General features: G+C 43.4%; 1 protein-coding gene across 2 annotated transcripts in view; it reads right to left on the bottom strand.

Moving 5' to 3' along the window:
* The window catches only part of hob (bridge-like lipid transfer protein family member hobbit), a 136054-nt gene that overhangs the window by 93990 nt on the left and 19192 nt on the right, over positions 1-22872 (bottom strand). For both annotated transcript variants that reach the window (XM_055065537.2, XM_050169087.3), the window contains exons 9-16: positions 20180-20346; positions 16630-16688; positions 12831-12987; positions 8340-8503; positions 4861-5006; positions 3463-3493; positions 3155-3278; positions 2076-2240 (exon numbers count right to left, since the gene is read on the bottom strand). In XM_055065537.2, the coding sequence (XP_054921512.1) occupies positions 2076-2240; positions 3155-3278; positions 3463-3493; positions 4861-5006; positions 8340-8503; positions 12831-12987; positions 16630-16688; positions 20180-20346 (1013 nt within the window). The remainder of the gene's footprint in view (positions 1-2075; positions 2241-3154; positions 3279-3462; positions 3494-4860; positions 5007-8339; positions 8504-12830; positions 12988-16629; positions 16689-20179; positions 20347-22872) is intronic.

Genomic DNA, 22872 nt, shown 5'->3' with positions numbered 1-22872 from the left:
ACATCATACTTAAGATTTATTTAAAGATTTGATTTTGTTTCAAAAATAGTGCATCCTCATCAAACAGAATGCCTACACAATAAAGTGTCTATTGAATTAAGTGGGCGAAGAATGGACCCATATTGCATATATTGTTTGGCACTTGAGAAGTACACAAAAGGTTAAAATGATGTGGCAACTCTGACCTTAAGCAGCTACACTTCATGTCACAGTCATTGCATCATCAAATAAAGTCCAACATCTAATCTTTTTGTGACCTCACAAATTAATATGAGAGCACAATTGCTGGGCCGATCTTACATACCAATCGATGTAACATACAGTAATTATGTTAGTGGCTAACATTATTTATGCTGTCATTCAGCCACTAGTTTAGTGTACCACATGTCATCATTATCAGCCTGAAAGCAAGGCACTACTTATGATTCTGACTAGTGGTGCGATGCTCGGGAACAGTGGCTGGCTCAAAAACAACTACCAGCACAAGTGATGCTGTGGTTTCGTGACCAGAGCATGACTCAAGCTATTTTACTTGAAGTTGGCTTGAGACCAATACACACACATACACACACTACATAGAATAATTAACCTGAAGGTAAACTACATTGAAGGTTTGCCCAGCATGTTTCAAATAAATTTGACTCATTTGAATTAGAATCGATAACCTTATCAAAGAAAGACAATTAGCAAAAAAAAAAAAGAACCAATATTTTATATATCAGTTAATACAAACTAGCAAGGCAGTAACAAAAATTGAGTCTAACCACATCCTAACTGGCTATACTGTTGCAGAAAACACAATGGTGGTGTCGCCTGCTTAGGTTATACTACATTCAGACTTGTCACACTTCATGCAAAAAAAAGAAAAAAGAACAGTGGACAGGAAATATAGATGAGATGCACGCTGAGTATATAGATAAACTGTACTCAATATATGCTATGTATAAAAATCATTACTAACGCAGTTGCAATATTTTATGCACTATAAAAATGCTACCATTGTTATATATACAGGGTGTTTCAGCGAACACTTTCAAAAATCTTTAAACGTTGCCTGCGGCAGGTATCACAATTCTAGTTCGTGAGCTGATCTACTCGAAGCAGCGGACAATACTTGCAAAAAAAATTGAAATGCAAAATCAACTAATTAATAAAATTTCACTAATTAAGTTTCTAACGAATTACATTATGGCCCATATTGCAATTTACACATTATGGACGTGGAGTTCGCAAGGCGGATCCACTTGGAACAAATTTTCCAGATGACACCCAAACTTTGCAGAGAAATGCATTGGCGTTCTAGTTAATTTGTTAACAAAATGTTGCTTCATGCACTGAAGCACACAAGTAACTAGAATGCCAATGCAGTTCTCCGCAAAGTTCGGGAATTTACATCTCGAAAATGGTGTCGTCCTGAGAATTCGTTCCAGGTGGATCTGCCTTGCAAAGTCCACTGGTAAAATTTGTAAATTGCAATATGGGTCATAAGATAATTATCTAAAAGTTAATTAGTGAATTCTTGTTAATTAGACAATTTCACATTTTTATTTTTTGTCCAAGTAGTGTCCACCACTTCGAGTAGACCGGCTCATAAGCTAGAATTGAGCTATCTGCCACAGGCAACCTTTAAAAAATTTTAAAAGTGTTCGCTGAAACACCCTGTATATTACTTAACAGGAGAGAATCAGAAAGTTAAAAGATGGTAAGCATCATGAACAGCAGTCGAGGGCACAGAAGTGTAAATGTGACAGTTACATTTTAGCTTGATTTACTATTACAGTACAGAACTTTATTTCGCTCACCCTGTGTTCTATCTTACAGTTCTTACCTACTGAAAGCTCTCGACATTTTGTTTGCTAGAATATGGACAGCCAGAAAACAAGCAAGTGCACGCTGTTGAGGGGGCTGTACAGAAAACATCCATAGAAAAGCAGCTAGGTGCTAACCACAAATGAGCAAGTTTCTTTGAAAGCTTGGTTAACATAATGTGGAACCCTCTGTAAATTGTCAGGAGTAGTTACTAGGCAGTGGCTAATGTCATAAGTAGTGCAAAGAAAAAAAAAAAAAAAGCATACCTCTTTGGACTCCATAGTGGCTGGCTGCTCAGTTTTATGTTCCTTAGACCTGGCCTGCAGCTTGGAAGACCAGTGCTCCAGCAGGCCAGTTACGAGGGGATTGACTTCTGCGTGAACACCTCCCAGCATGCACTGGATGCGCAGGTCTGAGCTGCTGTGCCGAGTCTAGTATGGCATGACAGAAAGGAAACTTGGTCAGTTGACAGTCCTTTGAGTAGGCTATGTGAGTACTACATTATGATTACGTTGATGTTGAAGGAGTAAAAAGTAATGTTGAACGAGTAAACAGTATAGTGTCAAGACTGTCTGGGACACCCGAGTAACCTTGCTTGGTGAGAACTAAACCACATGAAAGTCATATTAAAGGGACACTAAAGAAGATGACTTATTTAGACTTCATTAGTGAATTATGATTCTGTAATAATAAAACAGCCACTCTTACCATGATGGGAAGTTTGACCAGAAAAGGCGCAAATATGAGACAGGTGGCAATGCATCAGCTCACCATGATGCCATGAATTTTGACAGCCTACGTTGGTCTAATTGGTTTTTTATCTGGTAAAGAAGGGCTAAATTGCTTTTTAAAAGAAGCAAATATTCAGCCTAGCAAGTTCTCAGAAATTTCTCTGTTGCAAAACTTTCAATATGAGAGAACATTTTAATTTAGGCACATCAGAAAGATGTGCCATCAGTGTTTCTATTTAGCATCCCTTCTGTCAGCATGCTACTTCATTTATTACCATTTTTATACTTATCAACGAAGGCAGTTGTTTATCACTTCATCTAAAGCAAATTTTGCAGGTTAAACATTACACACATCATAAACAGTGAGAGTGGAACATGTTTTGAGTGGGGTTAGTTTCAATACCGGAGTAAGAGCACTCTGCTTATTCAAAAAATAAAGTGCCAGTATATTTAATCAAAAAAGGATTATCACAAAAATATGTAACCTACATACACTCTGATCACCCTCTGTCATTCATAATAAATATATTGTTTCTTTTTCTAAACATGAAAAATAGAATCGCTGTGTATCAGTGCATGGATAGAGGCAAACAACCACACAAGTGAAACAATACCTTCAGTAGCATCATGCCGATAGAGAACGGAACATTCCAAACATGGCTCTTCTTCAGCTGATATGGCTTCAGTGTATCACGGGACCCCAGCGTGCACCATGCTGTTTCCAACATCACTTCAGAGCTGCATATTTAATTGTGATATAGCATCTTTACCATTCAAGTGTGTGCAAGATAAAAATAATGAAACCTAAATTGGCTGACACATTTCACAGTAGCCATTGAATGCAGTTACCACCTCAATGCACAATTTGTTTCACAGTTCTGTTGCACGTGCACTTCCTTGGCTAATGTATTCAAATACACACCTTAGTTCTGGGTTTACAGCTTGATCTTTTCCTAAAATAAAAGTAAGAAAAAATAACAAATTCAGTATTACGTAAAAAGAAAGTAACACACAGAATAAATGCATTGTAAACACATTTTGCTAGCAAGAGCTTGCAGAAATGGAAAGCTCTGAGCTCACAAACTTTAATTAATTTATTGGTTTTGCTTTGCCTTCATGCAACAGTGTGCTCTGCTACTAACTTCCTCCTCAAATCCTCCTCCTCTGTACAATTAAAGAATGAACTAAGACACATGCTTCAAAGTTACTAGCACAATACAATACGCACATGCCCTGTTTAAATGAAACCTGAAGAAACAAGACCTGAAGGTCAGCAATTCTGCAGACTGACGTGACCGCAGGAAGCTACCTGTGCTTTCTTTAATACAGCTGGTAATTATTTCGATGCCTGACTCTGCTCTGGAATCAACTTCTTTTCGTGGCAATATTTTTCACTAAAGGTTAAACAATATTTTCCTAAAATATTTATTTTGTCAACATTACAGTCCACACATTACAGTCAGGCAGAAACTACCAAGTGAGTGTGCGTAATTTATTGTTTTAGTAATTTATCACCTGTCAAGGAATAGGGACTGCATTTTTCATTTTGCCACTGTTTTGAGATTAATAAAATGTATGTATATGATGAGCAAACTGAGTAAGCATATTATACAGAATTCCGCTTACACTGAGCTACCCTATTTAAGGTTAAAATCTTTGCAAGCCTCGGAGTTCATCATAATGAGGTTTTACTGTAACTGTCTCAGGCAGAAAAGAATATTTATAATTGAATGTCGATATAAGTAACATAAGTATAACGAATTAACAGATATAACATAGTAAATATAAAATGTTTCTCGCCGGTATAAGTGCATAACGAATGTATGGTTATAACGAATATTGTATATAACAAAGCTATTTTTGCGTCAGATGCAATTTCTGTACAATAAGGCTTCACTGTTTTAAATACAGAACATAAGCAAATGACATTGCTTGCACTGATTTACTAAGAAATGAAAATAAACCTCCCGACATAAGGCTAAGCAGCAAGACTTGCATTTGCTGACATTTAGAGCTAAAAGAAAAAGTCAAGTGATAGTTTAACAATGAAGTCACTGGTTTGTGCTTAAGCATGCTGTTTTATTACTATTATGGTCATGACAGTTCACAGTGATGCAGTCATGACGTGACTGCACGCAATGTAGCGCTACATGCTTGCATATAAAAAACAGCAATATTCCTGAACTGAGCAGCTTGAACCCTGAAAGGGTTAACTCTGAATACCTCCGGCTAGTGCAGATGGTTCGTGTTTAACATTGCCTTGGGAGCTGTGCACAAAGAAAGTGGCTGTGTACGTGCAAGTGCTGAAACAGGATATTACCTGTTGGCAGCAGTGATCCCACATCCGCATTGAGCCTGGCACGTAGCACTCCAGCAGAAACTGGTTCACAATCTGCAGTTTTAACTGATACTGAGACATCTTCAAGTTCAGCTGAGGCTCGCATAAGCATCTTCAAAGAAGAAAACCTGCATGTTCAAAAGAATGTTGAGGAAATCAATCTCTATCTTCTTGCACATTCTAAGACACTTGTGACCTCGAAAAATGGAAGAAAAAAAGAAACTGCTACTTCAAGACTGTTTGATTCCCCTAACTCAATTACAGCAGACAACAGTTATCAGCCCTGCTGGACTTTACTGGAGAGAACAAGCTACGAGTATTTATGTACATATGAGGTGCGTCACCCGTTTATACTGCAGGGCTAAGTATTGAATAACAAAATTATGTCAGTCCTCAAATTCTCAATGGCTTTAGGTACTCCGAAGCAATCTTGACAAGAACCTTTCATCTCCAGTATCCAGTACTTCTGAAGAGCACTGAGAGAGCTTTAGTGCTACCTGTAGTACTCCTGGAAATTCCTAGACAATCCTGATGCTTTATGCAAAGTGCAGTTTTCTGCAAGCTTCTGTGCTATTGTGCACATGAAACAAGCTGCATCATGTACAAAGAAAGCAGATGCAGTCTGTGTGAGCTCCCAAAGAAGGTATCGCTGCAGGGGCCAGTTCCAGTAATGTCTACACTGCAGCTTGCTGCATTGTACAGATTGCATTCTACAGAGCCATCCATTGGCCAGAGGGATATGCTAGGCACACCTTGCTATACTCGGGGGCAACTTTCTGTGGCTATGAAGGGAAAGCTACGGAGGCAAAGCGCGCACAAGTGAGAGCACTTCTGAAAAGAGCCTTGCGTTTTCATGTAGAAACGTTAGTTTAACCTGGGGAAGAGGACGCATAATCACTTTATTAGCAGCAGTCAAATCAAGCAAAACACACCACTGCATGTAAATGTTTACTTATTTTGCAGCAGAACGTCCGTGCCGCTTGCCGAACCCGAGCCTAAGAGGGAGAGCCTTCCCCTTTTTTGCGCCCAAGTAACCCCACCGTTAGGTGGCGTTAGCAGAGCCACACTCGCCATTTCTTGAAATGCGCTTCAACCAGACCGACTGCTGCTTGCATCAAGCTACGCAGCGAAGCCGGATTACAGGAGACGGGAGCTATGCGGAAAAACAACATATCAGGGGACGCGTGAGAGTCGCACATCCCCACAAATTTTGACAAAATGAAGGTACTACTAGGAAAACATGGAAGTATATTAGCCATTATATGATGACGCAAGGATATGAAAATGAGATGTAAGTGTTATCGGCTGTCAAGCGATACTAACATGAATGCTTTTACTACAAAATATCCTGAATAATGAAAGATTCTACATATCCTGGGCAAATTTTTATCTTTCACATGTATTGTAAATGCCTCTAAGCAAAGACCACTACAAGTTCTTCCATACAATGAAGGAATTTAGAGGTATCCTTGATGGCTGATTTGTACTTTAGAACAAACAAGTGTAGCACTGACACCATTACCCTCCATAGGTGCCACTGAGCTGTGGTGCCCACAGAGAGTACCACTCGACACCACAAGAAAGACTGCGCGAGGCTGTTCGGACTCCACAGTAGCTATAGTAGCTCCCCCGCTTCAAAAGCCATCTGACTTCAAACGCCATCAGTTCAAACGCCATCGATGACGCAAAGAACACTAAGGTCGATGAAAGCCACAGTGATGAAGACTCTAAGCAAACCAAGAAATTTGATGACAAGGGAGACAACAGTGGCATTTGAAGCTATGTGGCTGTATCTTGCATCATTCCTGGGTTTTGCTGCTGCGCATGCCACAAACCTACTTGTCGCGATATCAGTTGCAGTGTGTGGGAGAGACGGGGTTCTCCTCCGTACTCTTGGGACAAAGGAACGACAACACAGTAGTGCAAACAATCACAAGGGCATTTATTGCACCTTTCATAGATCAATGCCAGCTAGCCGAGTTGCTATCCCCAAAACATGCCGATGGGCGCGCGACAAATCTAGAAGTCCGACTTACCGCGACCGCATGGCGAGCGAATATGTTCGCCCCATGCTGGATCCCAACGCCTGGTCATTCGCGTGTACGGTCACGCGGACGGTGGCGCGTTCCAAGGCGGCCACGCGAGGCGGTCTCGCAGAAGCATGGGTCGGCGGCGCGCGGGACGTCCACGCTGTCCCCCGACCCGCCGGGAAAGACCGAAGCGCCTGTCTCCCGGCGCCCAAGTAACCCCGCTGCAGCGCAACACTAGCGCCATCTCTCGCACTGCACTTCAACCACTCCGACCGCCGCGGGCGCCAGGTCACGCGACGGGCGAAGCCGCCCTGCAGGAGACGAGCTATGCGGGAAAACTAGATCTCAGGGGAGGCGTGAGAGTCACGCATCCCCACAAGTGGAACATTCCAGTGGATGAAGTGTGCAGAAGAAACTGAGCAACTTCTTTTGCTCTATATACCTACTGAATTCATATTGAATAAAGGCTTTCTCTTGCTGAATCTGCTTAGCATGCTCTATTGCAAGCAGCACGGCGTGCAATATTTAAAATACACTGGACTGTAGAACGAAGTATTTTGGAAGTCTACAAGCAGCTTCATTGTAAAAATGGTTAACTGTATTTGCTTTCACAATACAGTAGTACTATACGATCAAACTGGTGTGCAGTTCGCACTTTTTGTTGTAACCTTCAATTTCAAGCTTGAATCTTAATGTGGGATTTGCTCCGTGATGTTATGTTAAATTCTGTAACAAGAGGGACAGAGAAAAAAAAAAAGAAAGACAAGGAACAGTACCATAGCCACCAGGATGCCCAACTTGAAATTGCATGATCATTGCTTCAATTCCAGTTACACCTGTTTAAAAGTATTTTTATCTTTTTCTCTTCTTTTCCTTTACTTTTTCTTCTTTTCTTTTTCTGTTAATTAACACTGTGTCATGTCTGAACCATAGGATGTTGCACGAATCACCAAATGAACATGATTAATCCATTCCCTAGCTCATAACTGCTGTTTGTGTTAAATGACAGTTCATTTTTCACTCTGTCTGTACACAAAATTGTGCTGAAGTGAAAATGGCACGTATGGAGAAAAGCTTCAACTTTTTTTTTACTTAAGTAAACACAACTAAAAAGCATACACTAAAGAACAAAACTGGCACAATGCAAAGCATTTACGTCTCTACATTCTTTTGAAAAGAAAACAATGCTTCCAAGGCCAGTGCCTTTGGTTGTGCAGTTATACTTGCTACACAATGAATTCCACTGCAGACAACAGGAGACTTTAGGAAGGTAGAAGAAAACAGAAAATGAACAAGTCATTTTATACAGCACCGAGAAGTGCGGAATTCAGTGAAGTTTTTTGCATTCATGAAGGACACTCATGATTCAAGTACACTGTGCATTTGACACAGCATGCACATAGTGAATCATGTATTGAAGTAGTTACTTACCTCTCGGATAAAGTCTTCTTGGAAGCAGATGGTGCACATGTATTCTCACTTTTCTGCTGTGACATTGAAGAGAGCAGTTGTGCCCAGTGCCGCAGTTCATCCTCTGAGTAGGCAGCCCGCAGTGAGGCAAACTTCAGGTTCACATCAACTTGCTCGTGATGAAGCTTAAGAGAGCAGTACAATTACATTTTATGAAAAATTTGACTCAAACAATAACTATAGGGCATAGTGAATGCACTAGCATGTTAAAAATGCATAGAAGCAATAGTTTGTTGTATAGAGAAAGGATGCCCAGAGTAGAAATACAGCTCCTATTATGCACATTGTACCACTGCACTTCCTTCTATTACTGTCGAACCAACTTATAACAATATTCAAGTGCCACGAAAATTCCATTGTTATAACTGATAATTGTTATAACTGGGTTGCATGAAAAAAAATCAAAATAGGGTGCTGGCAGAGCTGTTGTGAGAAAACTATAATGGTGCTTCTCCCCACCACTTATCTCCATCCGGCTGCCGATTGTATTGATTCGTTTAACTGTTTAACCCTGCTTCCTGTGTACTCTGATTGCATGTGACAAGCCGCGGCGGTCGTTGTTTAAGAATGGAACTGCTATAACAACATCAAAGAGGGCTCACGGGCGGCAAATGGCATGCGAGCTCTGCCGAGACATCGTGTGGGTGGCCCCAAAAGGGGCCTTTCGAAAAATGCAAGAAGGTTGCCACGGCAGCCTATCAGCTGAAGAAATCCAGAAGAAACGCTGGAGGGCGATTTCCACAACTATCTTGCCATGTACTTCTCACTGGCTCTTGCACGAGAAAGCCTCCTGCCCATCAGCCTTCCTTGCTTCAAGCAAAGCTTGCCGACATCCTTCACCAAGGAATGCCAGTGCAGTGGAAAGTCCCTTGTGAAAATGAGACCTTGTAGGGACTGAATCATCCGCATGGCCTCCTGCGAGGAGAACGTTGAGGCAGCTTGCTCTACTGCATCATCGCTGCCATCGTCACTGCCACTGTTGCCGCCACTATCGATGCAAGCACGTTCGCAATGACTGCCTCATCAGTTAGAAATTCTAATGTTTCTAATGCGTCCTCGTCCTCATCCTCGTCTACTGTGGACCAAGTTCAGGTATCACTTCATCAGTGGGAGCTTCGCAAGCTTCGTATAAGTCACTGCTGCCTCGGACAAAGCATGCTTTCCTAAAGCAGTTCCGCACCATAGAAGTGCTTACTTCGGACCACACACCAAAGATGATCTGCACGGCCATCACTACATTGATCTTCAAGTCTGGTTGCTCCCTGCTTGTCCGCGTGCCCATGTCCACCAACAAGACCCACTTGTTCAGGATGCAGCGATGATATATGACCTTAAATGTGGCGATCACGGCAGCGTCCAAGGACTGCAAGCCTGCCGTTGTGTTCGGCAGAACGAAAAAAGCATCCACACTTGAGAGCTTGGGCATGGAGTGGTGAGCACTACAATTATCTAGGATGAGTGCCACCTTCCCCTTAGATTGCTTGATACATTGATCAAACTCCAAGAGCCACCCCCGAAAAAGTTTTCACGCCATCCATGTCTTGCAGTTGTGACAGTAGCGTACCAATATCCTGGCAGCATTGCAGAAGCAGTGTGGACTTTTTTTTAATTTCCCAATGACAAATGCGGGGCACTTGTCACTCCAGTCCATGTTGGCGCACAAAAACACAGCGAGGCACAGCCTGCTGCTTTTGTTGCCCTTACACGTGTCTCCTTTGAGTGCTTGTGTCTTGGACGGTAAAATCTGGAAGAACAGTCCTGTTTTGTCACCATTATATACATTGATGTCAACGTAATTGTTGAGGATGCGGGACACTGTTTTGCTTCCACGTCATGCGAAGCTCCTTCGCCTGTGACGGCTTTGTAAACAATGGCGTGCCTCTCTTTGAAGCGCTACCCAACTGGCTGGAAGTCCACATTGTTGATGAGTAGGGCGAACTGCTTCACCTTCGTGGACAGAACTGGCCCGGTGATGGGCAAGTTCATGGCCCAGGCACTGAGAAAGCATTCATAGAGGGCCTCTTCCACCTCTTTATAGGCACCTTGTCAAACGCGTTTGCCCCCATTGTCTACCAAGCAGTTTTCATTGTCAATCTTCTCTGCTGAGCGGATGATTGTCGACACTGTTGGTTGCGATAGTCCGTACTTCTTCACCAAGTTGCACACTTTCTTACGTTTTACATTTCCAAATCTATAGCAGTTTGCTTTCTTCTCACCGGCAACATTGTGTATTGCCGATGATCAGTGGGCAGATCCGCCATCTTTCGTTTCGGTAGCGAGTCAAATGAGGCGGAGAAATCAGGTGGCCAGGAGGAATGACTTCGACACAACCATCAAGGATGAGCATGGGGGATTCAATTCGCTGACTCAACTGGTTAGAATTAAGAGCCAGTGATAAATCTGGGAGCAGCGCTGCCAGTGCAGTTGGTGCAGTCTATTCATGTTCGCAGGGGTGGAAGGGCGATGAGAGAGAGGCGCGAGAGGCTGGCGATGCGGAGAAGGCTGAAAAACAGGTTCCATTGTATGAGCGCACAGCGGCCGTTGGGGCGGTGGGTGAGGGTGGAGTGGCTCAAATTTTTCTTTTTCTTTTCAAAGATTTCGCATTACATTACCTTCCAGCACAGACAACCCGCAGCCAGACTTCATGGTTATAACAATGTGGCATGGGGGCATTGTAGTAAGTGGGATTATTTCACTATAGAAAACATAGAAAAGTTGACGGTGCAGCAGCTTCTAATTGTTATAACCAATACATTGTTAAAACCGGTATACAGTAGAACCTCGTTGAACGTACATCTTCCTGGTGCCAACATTCGCAATCAAGAACACAAAAAATGACCCGATAGAGTCACACTCATTTTTTACCCATTGATACGTTCCCGGAAAAGACAATTTTCGGCACCAACGTTCAGTGCGTTGCCAAACTGCAATCGTATGATACGTTTTCCCACCACTAGATCCCATGTAAACAAGAAAATGTGCGACATGCACGCGATTGAGAACAGTATATAGCTGCTCATCGCAGCAGTTTCACCGCAATACTCACCCACCCATCACATGTGAAAACACTGGCGCACACAAAGTTTTTATTTTGGTACCAGCAAATATCCTCCGGGGTCGTCTCACGCGGCATTCAAAGCTATCACTGTCAATCCTATTGCGATAAACATCTTCGCCTATCTGTTTCACAACGCGTGGCACTGTCGGATGCGTAGCGCACACTTTTAACAGGCAATAACCAAAATGTGCCGCCGTGTTCTGCTGCAGACTGCGATCGTATACGTTTTCCGGCCGTTAGATCCCGTGTGAACAAAAAAAGGCACGAGGCATGCGCAATCGAGAACAGTATATAGTCGCTCGTTTTATGTGAAAATGATGGTGCACACAGTTTCTTATTCTGGCACCAGCAAATCTCCACTTAGGCCGTCGCACGCCACATTCAGAACTATCGCCGCCAAACTCACTGCGATAAGTATCTTCACCTATCTGTTTTACAGCACGTGGCGCATAGTGCCACTGGTAGCGCACTGCCACCTTTAGTAGGCGATAATCCAAACACGCTGCCGTTCCATGCTGCAGGCGGCGCAATGTGGGCATCATGTTTCGCTTCAGCGGCATCCGGTGTCGCCCATCAGCTCGATTTCATTTCGTTTTCCTGCCGCCCTCTTAAAACACCACGCAATAGAAAATCAACAAAACGCATCTCGGGCTGCCTGAGCACCATCAGCTCAACGCGCGTCGGCGTCTTGTGCCACAACGATCCCTGCGACGCTTCGCATTACGTAGATGTCAACAATAGTTGAGTCTGTCAATTTTTTTGTTACTTCGGATTGTACGTTTTCCCGGTTAGTACGTTTTTCACACGCTTTTTTTTTTTGTTCCAAAATGCATGAATGAGATTCTACTATAGCTATAAGTGGGTTTAAGTGTACAGTATAATTTCACTCTAATGCCAGAGATTTTAAGCATCCCTGCTAGCTACAATAGACATAGTGGCACATTTTGCATGAAGGTGATGGGACACACTGCACCAGCAACACCATTTTCTTCTTGGGTGTGGCACAAGTCCCGGAAACCCATTTGGCATAGCTCTCTGGTAAAAAGCTTGGCTGGTACGCAGCTGGCCCACGATTATATACTGGGCGAGATCCTTTATTTATTCAGCCTGAGGCTGATGGCTATGTTCAAATGGCTTACATAAACTTGAGTGAGGGGGAGAGAATGGGTACCAAGAGAAGGGAAACGCAGTCGAGGACGGCAGAAGACTAGGTGGGGCGATGAAATTAGAAAATTTGTGGGTGCTAGTTAGAATTGGTTGGCGCAGGACAGGGGTAATTGGAGATCGCAGAGAGGCCTTCGTCCTGTAGTGGTCACATAAAATATGATGATGATGGTGGAGAGAGCCTGCAACAGCAAATGCATTTAAACAGTTGCTACTGTGTAACACCTCACCTTGCCTGTGGCTTCGGCCCTTGCAAGTGCAACAAGGTGGAATTGGTCACCGGTGAGAGATACGTTGGACAGGGATAGCATACATGTGGCAAAGCAACTCTGGTTGGAGTCCTGCAGCAGCTCAGCAGTGAAAGCACGTGCCTCGAGGAAGAGACCTCTGCAAGTTTGGGATGTGATTCCGTTATTGCAAACTGGTTCTGCACATCTAAGCAAAACGTTTATGTAGAGATAAAGAGTAAAATCACGTGCAAGTTCACCTAAGACACGACTTCTATATTTAGAGTGATATCAATTTATGACATACATACATAAGGTGTATCATTTGCTGGCACTGTCAAATCACATCGCCTTTCCTTTTGACTCTTATATTGTTATATTTAATTTCATAAAGTGCCAAGTACTAACTTATATATAACACAGTGAACAGAGTCTACCATGTGTTTTGGTAAGTCTAGTATAAAAAAGAATTTACCGCCCATGCACACCGTAGAGGTGGTAAACCAGTGAAGCTGAAATGTGTGGCCCTGATGTTTATCACTGGGTTAAGTCTGATGGTTTATTAAAGTCTATCTCAATTTTTGGTTGATTTTTTGTTTCTTAATGAGGTTCCATACATGCTTGGCTTGTGTTTATCACATTTGAAATGCCACACATTGTGCTTCGCATAATAACCATCATGGAGGGGTGCAATGAGCACTTCATTGTGTTAATCCAGCGGGTTCATCAAAGTCTTCCTGAATTATTTTATGCATTTGTGTTTCGTAATGCGTTAATCATAGTGTTTATGACTCGGTTATGCACTGTAGTTACCAAGTGATACATAGGGGCTGCACATTCTATTTAATTCAAGACAGGAACACATTTCTGAACCCATTGCGAAATCGGAGAGAGACTGTTGCGTGCGTGCTCTGCTGCAAGAGAGAAACGATGTCACTATTGGCGTAGCCAAGGTTGCGCCACACGTTTGTTGCGAGATAATTGCGTCACCATGATCTTGTCTTAACCCCGTCCTCCTCTATGTCCCTTCCCTGCAATAATACGTAGATAAATGCACATGTTCTAAATGCGTAAGCATTTCTATGCCTACCCAATGAGAAATTTGTCCGTCTGTCACGCAAGACGAATGCAATGGCTCATACCCCCCTAAACAATGGCTCATAATCCCGCAGTAGGGTTTCTGTGGTCGGACCACGAGTGTTTCGCTTAGGCATATACAGCTTCAATGTAAAACAGAGTTTCCAGATTTCACGGGCAGTTGCAGGCAAGTTTTTTCAACACCAGTGGTGTTGACCTGCCCCATGCCGAGCACTTCTAATGCCTCAGTTTGTCGATCTTGGCTAATGACAACCTGAAAGACAAAGCAACGCATGACGATCAATGGAATGCAATGGTGATCTTAAGCTTGTCATGGAACACATGGTTCTTAGGAGACTTCAAGCACACCTGGATGAGACGAGTCAGATGCCGGCAACCATGTATGGATTCCGCCAGCACCTGAGCACCCAAGACGTCCTGGTCCAGTTACTTGTACTAGTGATTAAGAGAGCAACAAGGCACGTGCCCCGGGGTATACTGGCTTTGGACCTCGAGGGGGCCTTCGACAACGTGTCCCACGCCAGCAAGCTCGAGAAGCTGCACAAGACGGGGTGTGGCCGCAAGACCTACGGCTATAAAAGATTTCCTAACCAATAGAACGGCGACTATCCGGATAGGAAACGAACGGTCCGAGCCTGTGGAGCTCGGAGACAGGGGTACCCCACAGGAGTCGCTCCTGTCGCCTCTGCTTTTCAACCTGGCCCTCCTGGCCCTGCCCGAACTACTCAATCAGATCGAAGGTGTGGACCACGCATTCTATGCCGACGATATAGCGGTGTGGACGAACCACGTGGGGTCCGGTGCCTTGGCGGAGGAAGCCCTGCAGAGAGCAGCAACGCCCGTCCACAAGTATGCCACAACCTGCGGCCTGAGCTTCGCTCCACAGAAATCGGAGCAGCTCATGGTACAGCCCAGAAGACCAAAGAAAGAGCTGCCGCCGAACATAATTATTACCATTGATGGCACAGAGATAAAGCCAACACAGCAGATCTGGATACTGGGCCTGCTGTTGTGCAGTGACGGCAAGGCGCACGCAGCCGTCAACAAGACCAAGACCACATCAGAGCAGGTCCTGAGCATGATCCGGAGAGTCACCAACTGGAACAGAGGGATCAAAGAAGAAGACGCACTGCACCTGGTGCAGGCATTCGTCGTGTCACGCGTAACGTACTTCGCCCCGTACCTCAAGCTGACGAAGGTGAACCGCGAGACGCTGAACACGACGATAAGGAAAGCAGTCAAGCTCGCCATGGGCATCCCAGTCTACTCGTCAATGCAGAAGCTGCTGGACATGGGTGCCCACAACACGGTGGAAGAGCTGGTGGAAGCACACCTATCCCACCAGAGAGCATGGCTGAGCCGGACAGAGCACAGCCGGGCCGTCCTACGCAAGATAGGATGGCAATTTGAACATAAACCGACAATGGAGCCGCTCTCCACAACGTGGAGAGACATTATTAAGACCAAGCCCCTCCCCCGGAACATGCAGCCGGGAAGGAACGACGAGAGACGCTCTGCGCAGGCCAAGGCACTGGCTCGACAGCCGGAAGAGGACCCCAAGGTTCTCTACGCGGACGCTCGCTTCCCAAGCACGGCACCAGAGCAACGGTGGTCGTCACCACCATCGATAAACTGGTCACAGGCGCGTCGATATGGACGACGAATTCAGCCGAAGCAGAAGAAGTGGCCGTGGCCCTTGCACTCGCACAACCGGGAGTGAGGACCGTGGTCCCAGACTCCAAGACCGTCTACGCAAGCTACCGCAAGGGGAACATTTCTCCCACGGCACTCGCGATCCTCACCAAATGCAAATCACCGGGATGGGCTGTTGAGCTTGTGTGGGTCCCAGCTCACTCACAAGTGGAAGGCAACGTACTCGCCAACCCCTATGCCCGAGAACTGTCAATCCAGGACAAGGATGAGCCAGAGCTACCGCACCCCGTGACAAATTATAAAGACATCTCCCAAATGTACAGAAGCGGCAGATGTAGGCTTCCCTGTCCGCATCCACAACTCAGCCGAAGGCAGCAAACGATCGTGCGACACACGCAAGCGGGGTCGCTAGCGCCTCCCGTGCTCTTGCACAAGATGTTCCCAACAGAGCATGACACTTCATGCCCATTTTGCAGGCAATCAAAAGGCACTCTAGCACACATCCTTGCAGAGTGCACTAAGCTCAAGAACCCCCCCAAGCAATGGGAGACCTTGTTGTCCAGCCCCGACCTACCGACCCAGCTCGCGCTGGCAGCTAAGGGCCAGGAACTGCTGGACGCGTATGGGACCTGAGAAGAAGGTTCCACCCCGTCTGGTGCCAGCGCGCACCAACCTTTACTAAGGGCTCAATAAAAGTTGATTCTCTCTCTCTCTCTCTTAAGCTTGTAATTCACAACACCATTGTAAAGAAACAAAACAGCAGCCTAGCACTTGCGGGCTGTGATGATGACGATGACACAAACGTACACATGAGCAAGCAGAATAAAGGAAACCTAGGGGCTCAATGCTTGTTTAGTTACAATAAAAAAAAAGAAGAAGTATACTTAACATTAAAATATTTGTTTCTTGTTGTAACTTTTAGGCCAAGAAATCCTCTATGTTTATTATAGCTTATTACATGTGTGAAATGCTCCTTGTAATAGGCTCATTGCCATACACACAGATTATACAAACTTGATTTGTAGAAAGGAAAAGCAGAATGTTGACATACTTTTGCCAGTTTTCCCTGAGAATTTTGATGGATGCTGACTCCACTTTTATGCATGTTGCCTGAAAGAAAATATAAAGCTTTTACATAATGAAATATTTATTAAAGGGGCCTTGAACCACTTTTTATTGAAGTCGAGAAATTAATTTGAAGTTAAAATAGACTACTTAAGGAATACTTTGCCATAAAAAACAGAAATAGTTCCATAAAAAGTTCAGCAGAAATAGAGCTATTGGCAATCAAAGACGGCTTATGATCCCCTTTGCACAGCTCCCATTCCTTCTTCAATGCCTTGCCCTGCAAACGCAACGATGGAGCGGGGTGTGCCCCTGACACTCCACCTACTGAATGACACCATGGCACGCAGTTCAAATTTAATTTTGGATGTTCACGAATATAGCCAAAATCGAAGGCTATCCTTCAACTTACAGTGGAGTTCACAGTGTCTCATCCCTTTGCTGTGCCAGAGTGCACTAGATAGCTAGGCCCGGCCTTCTTTCCTTTACTGGCAAGTTGCACATTTCCTTTCGCACTTATCTCTATGGTAATCGCACAATCTCTGACGGTCGAATGAAATGTCATCTTTATGTTCGCACGTAATGAGCTTCGACCATGATCATGACAAAGCTCGAAGGTGCGCATCTAGGAAAGTAGACGACCTGTTCTGGTCAGATGCTGGAGCTCGGGCAGGCTTGACTCGCACCTGGAGCCACGTCGCCCCCAGAGACCACGTCGCCCACAGAGGCCACTCAGGTTGTCCTCAGCGAGCCACAGTGAACTCAGCAAGTGGACTCATCACAGCATTCGGACACGGTGTCTACATTACGTAGCAGACCCAGCTGCACGGAACTGTAATGCATTTGCTATGCGCATGACAGGGCTGAAGTATGCGCTTGCACTTATGTGCAATAGTCTGGCCGAGCTACGTTACACTACATGGTGTGGACTGGATTTGCATTGCACCAGCTTGGCAAATGGATAGTAGCCACATCCAAATTGTGCATTGAGAAGCATCGTCGATAGCTCACTATGAAGCTATGTCTGTCAAGGCATCTAACCAAGAGCTGCCAGGAGTAAGCACTCGCTGGCAAATGTATGTGTAGTCTCACCTTAAGTTTCGCATGGTTTGAGGCTAGTTGAGTGTTCAAAACTAATCGAAACTAGAGAGACCGAATGGCTACGACACCGATTAGCAGTATGATCAAAGTTTAGTCCCTATGCGTGTGGCTGCGGCTGAGTGTTAACAGATGATAGTCAGCTTCTTCTGGAAGTACACAATTCTTATCGAAATTCAACATTCAGATTTTCCCTTACTTCAGCCTATTTAGTAAACTGCATCAATAATTATACACAGTGAGTCAATAAATACCTATACACAGTAACAACAGGAATAAGAGCACTGATCCGAACACCATTTTTGATTGATGTTAGCTATCGGCCAATGGCGGTGCTCTACAAGAATCTGCCTGATGACGTCAAGGGACAGGCACTGGCAGCTCCGAAAGGGTGAGGAGAAGGCCTATGTTGAAAAGCGAGTGTTTGAGAAAAAGGTGACAATGCGCTCCACTTGTGAGCCCCACATGTCGTGCACGAGTACAAAATTTGGCTGAGACACTCACAGGACAGTATTCTGTCTATAGAATGTGTTTTTTCACTAAGCCCGAGGAGTGGTTCAGGGCCCCTTTAAAGAATGCATGCTATGAATGATATTACACTCAGATGCTTTAGGTAAATCCCACCAGTGGTGAGAACTTCAGTACAAGTTGGGCTGTGGTGCACCGTGTGTTTCTGTATATGTAGAATCTTGGTAAATGAAATCTGCTTAAATAGAATTGTCCCTTAAATGGAACAAACACCAGAAACAAAACAAGAGCGGAACAAAAACTGATTAGTTTTGTATTTGGGTAACAGAAAAAAAAAATTTGTAAATTGGAACTAGCATTTTCACAACTCTCAGTAAACGAAACCAAAGAAGCAAGCTATCAAGCCTTTCTTTCAGAAAGAACCAGGAACAAATTTTTGTCGCTTAATATTATCAAGCAGCTTCAATTAACGCAGACTTCACACTATACGTTTGCCCCAATTAAGGCGGTGATGAAGCAACAGAAGTGCTAGAAAATGCTTCTTGCAAGGAAACCCACAGATGTGTTTGGCCATTGGAACGACAGCATGACAATGGTCGAAGTACAGACTGACCAAGTTGCATATAAGCATATTTACATGCAGAAACATGTCTGACAAGTTTTCTTCTTCTTTATACACCCCCCCCCTCCACCCCCAACCACTTGGAGAATAAAATGACTTATTTTCTGGCAAATTCACTTCTGTTTATTCAGACTTACAAGGAGCCCCACTGAGTCAGAATTGTTGGTCAGTGACTACTGGTTCCAGAATAAATTTTGTGAATGCTAAGCACTTTGTCATTTTCTGTTTGTGTAGAAACTAGCTGCTACTTTCACTTTTTGATGTTTACCATTTATGATAAGAGTGTTAGGCGTGTTTATGACATGCAGTTCTGCACCCCTGCACATCTGTCATAGAAAATGAAACTCCTGTTAGTTGGAGCATATTTCTCTGGTCTCCTGAGTTCCATTTAAAAAGATCCTAGAGGAGCTTAATTAAATAAATCAAGAGTGCAACAAAAGCCTGTCTGGTTGGGATTGCTCATAGTCAAATTTAGAAAAGACATTAACCAAAAAACATTAAAAAAAAGAAAAACGTGACATTTTGGCTCCCATATGGGGGGGCCTTGTTTCTAATGAAAGTGAACAAACTGTTTATTTAAACTCAACTTTGATTCAACAGTACAACAAATTGTTGTGCAGAAACACAAACAAAAGGTAGCTGTCTCATGATTATGAATTAATAACCTATTGCACAACAACAACAAAAAAAAACATTATGTATTCTCGGGTTTTACATACCAGAACCACGATACGATTATAAGGCATGCTGTAGTCGAAGACTCCGGAGTAATTCTGACCACCTCGGGTTATTAACATGCACCCCATGCACGGTACACAAGCATTTCTGAATTTCACCCCCATTGTAATGCAGTTGCCGCAGCCAGGTCGCGAACTCGCAACTTTGTAAAGCCCAATGCGATGGCCACTGAGTAGTCACAGTGGGTCGTAGCATTATTGCACAGCTGGTCACTTATATCTGTGAAGCTTTTCTGCAAAATCTGATCAAAAGCTTATTTGATTTGAGACTAAGATGTTGCAGATGCTTAGAACATTACTTACTTTGTTATGCGAAGCTTACTTTCAGCTGTGCAGCATGTTCGTGACATTTGAGTGACCAATTGTCAGATACACCCAGCAGGTGAGCGGTGATAGGTAAAGTTAGGATGGTTACACCTTCGCATTTGCAGGATGAGTAATGTGTGCTTTGTCTAATAGGTACCATATTCATCGGGAGTCTTATACTGATAGGAGGTAAACTGGTTCATGTGATACAATTTGAACTGGATGGACAAATTTTAGTAAAGAAAGGAAAATTAAATTTAATGTATATTGCTTTGCAACTCACAAGAGAAAACAGATGTGTTTACCTGAGGCAGCTTTGCAACAAGTGACTTTAATCTAGCCCTTTCAGACTCTGTATCTTCCTCAACTGTGCATCTGTTTTTATCTTCCTTGGGGTCCTCGTCATTCACCATGGGCAAGGCTGGGTGCTTCATCACGAACTCCTTTGAATACAGTGCCTCAAGGAGCCTATCTGCAAAAAATAAAAATAAATTGTTTTACTGAAGCCAAGCAAAATGTCTGATTGCACATGCAAATAGTACATACGTACATATAAGTTCTCTGTTTTCAAAACACAATACGATATAAGTAGGTACAACCATGAGTGGGCAATAAAAACATGCACAGGAAAAGTGGCACCCATTTTGACAATTTTTATATTAGATATAAACTTACCAATTCCTTGAATATGACATGTGCAAGTTTTGGGGATTTAGGCGCACACACATGAAAGTGTATTTTTTTAGTATGTATGAGTGATGGAATGTGGTGTTAGTAGTAGCTGCTGAGCTAGGTTGAGGTTAGTTAATAATTATCTATCACATGAAAGGCTCAATTGTGCATGGGTGACTGCCAACTACATTGGCAGACAGGTAGGGGGATAATTAAGGAGAGGAGAGTGTAGAGATTGAGGCATGCCCCATCATCTTTGTGCAGGCATTCGCATATGCTGGTGTCCCTGTGCCTCTCCCCTTTTTACCAGCAACGAGATGGAGTGACGGCTGGGCTGTCACTCATCTGTCACCCTGTCATAGAAGGGCCAGTGGACAGTTTCCACTCACTCTTTGTAGTCTGGAATTGCGCCCTGACACTCCCAGCCATGGCACCACAATTGTGATCGGCAGACTAGTCATGGGGAGACCTTTCTGGGACAGCACACAGTGTGTACACAGTCTTTTTCTCGTCTGCCGGCCCCTTTGGGTACCTATCAGACTCAAGCTTGACTATGACATATGCCTTGCACCCGTGACGAGTGCATATGTTGTGTTGCTCCTTTTCTGAATGCTAAGCCAAAGAACAATACCTAGTCTTCAGCTTGTGCTACGACAAGCTGCACTCACGAGAGGCTCAAGCTGACAGAGATTGCCTTTCTCGTGACCAGGCCCATTAGTCAAGACGAGAACACACAGGATAATCGAGGAGACACTGTTCCATTAGCAGCATGTTGCAAGGAGCCAGCTGCCTGTAGCAATATTGTGGCTTAGATAAAGAGCAGGCAAAATTATATTTACAAAATATATACAGAGAAGTCACAGCCATGATGACAGATATGTTTCTGAAGCGATATGCTGAGTCCATTGCAATGTTACTTGTTATTATTTATCATATTTCCTTACTTCATTGAAAATTGCCGGATAACTGGAAGACAGCCAGAGTGTGCCTGTACACAAGAAAGGTGATCGGGCCCTATAACAAAATTACTATCCTATATTGCTTACGTCATCATGCTGTAAACTAATTGAACTTATTATTGCCGATCAGATAAATGAATTTTTAGACGAACACTCAGTCCTCTCTAAATACCAACATGGGTTTAGAAAAGGCTACTCAACAATTACACAGTTAGTTACTGTAATACATTCAAGCGCTTCATGCCTTGATAAGAATGGTCAGATTGATGCAATATTTCTAGATTTCAGCAAAGCTTTTAATAAAATTCCACATGACAAACTAATACAAAAACACACACACACTGAACTTCTGGGAATTTTGAACATATGGATAATGAACTATTTAACAAATCATTAACAATTTGTAGCAGTTAATGAGCGTCAGTTGGGCTGTCTTTCGGTCGGCTCTGGAGTCCCTCAAGAAAGTGTGCTAGGACCATTATTGTTTTTACTGTATATTAACAATATAATCATTGTAATTGATACTAACGTGCAAATCAGGTTGTTTGCAGATGATTGCATGCTTTATCAAGAAATCACTTCAACTAAGATCGGGACCACCTTAACTTGGCTCTTGCCAACATTTTTGAATGGTGTGAAACACGGGATATGCAGCTCAATACTGATAAGACTGTCTTTCTTTGCTTCTCTTGCCAAAAAGTTCCACTCTCTTTTACGTACTGGCTAGGTTCGTCACCACTGCAGGAAGAGACTCTATACAAGTATTTAGGTGTTACACTTACTAATACTTTATCCTGGAATTTACATATAGATAACATTTGCTCTTTTGCGTTATGTAAACTATATTTTTTAAGGCATAAGCTTAAAAATTCACCCCAGAGTGTAAAATTACTTGCATACTATATTTAGGCCAAAACTTGAACATGCATGCATTGTTTGTGACCTGTTTACTAAAAACAATATTACCTGTTTCAAAAAAGTACAGAGGAAAGCTGTAAGGTTCATTTAATCAAAATTTTCTCCATATGACTCACCTTTTGAGATAATGCAGGCTAATGGCGTTCTGTGTCTCGAACAAAGAAGGAAAATTTTACATTTGCAATTTCTTGCTTTGGAATTGGGACTTAGCAATTAACCATCACCCTATCTATTGTCTTCAACATCAAGGCATAGTTGCCATCATCATCTTATCTTATTTTGCTGACACTGTATCTTGCACAAGCAGATGTATTCAGGTTTTAATTTTTTCCTCATACCGTAACCAATTGGAATGATTCTTTATTGCCTTTCATAACACTTTGATACTTTTAAACTTAACTTTAAACTTGTTTATCTTTTTACCCACCCTGCTTGGACCTGCACAAGGT

This window comes from Dermacentor andersoni, chromosome 3, assembly GCF_023375885.2.
Source record: "Dermacentor andersoni chromosome 3, qqDerAnde1_hic_scaffold, whole genome shotgun sequence".
Classification (NCBI taxonomy): Eukaryota; Metazoa; Arthropoda; class Arachnida; order Ixodida; family Ixodidae; genus Dermacentor; species Dermacentor andersoni.
This window is presented reverse-complemented; position numbering and strand designations above follow the sequence as displayed.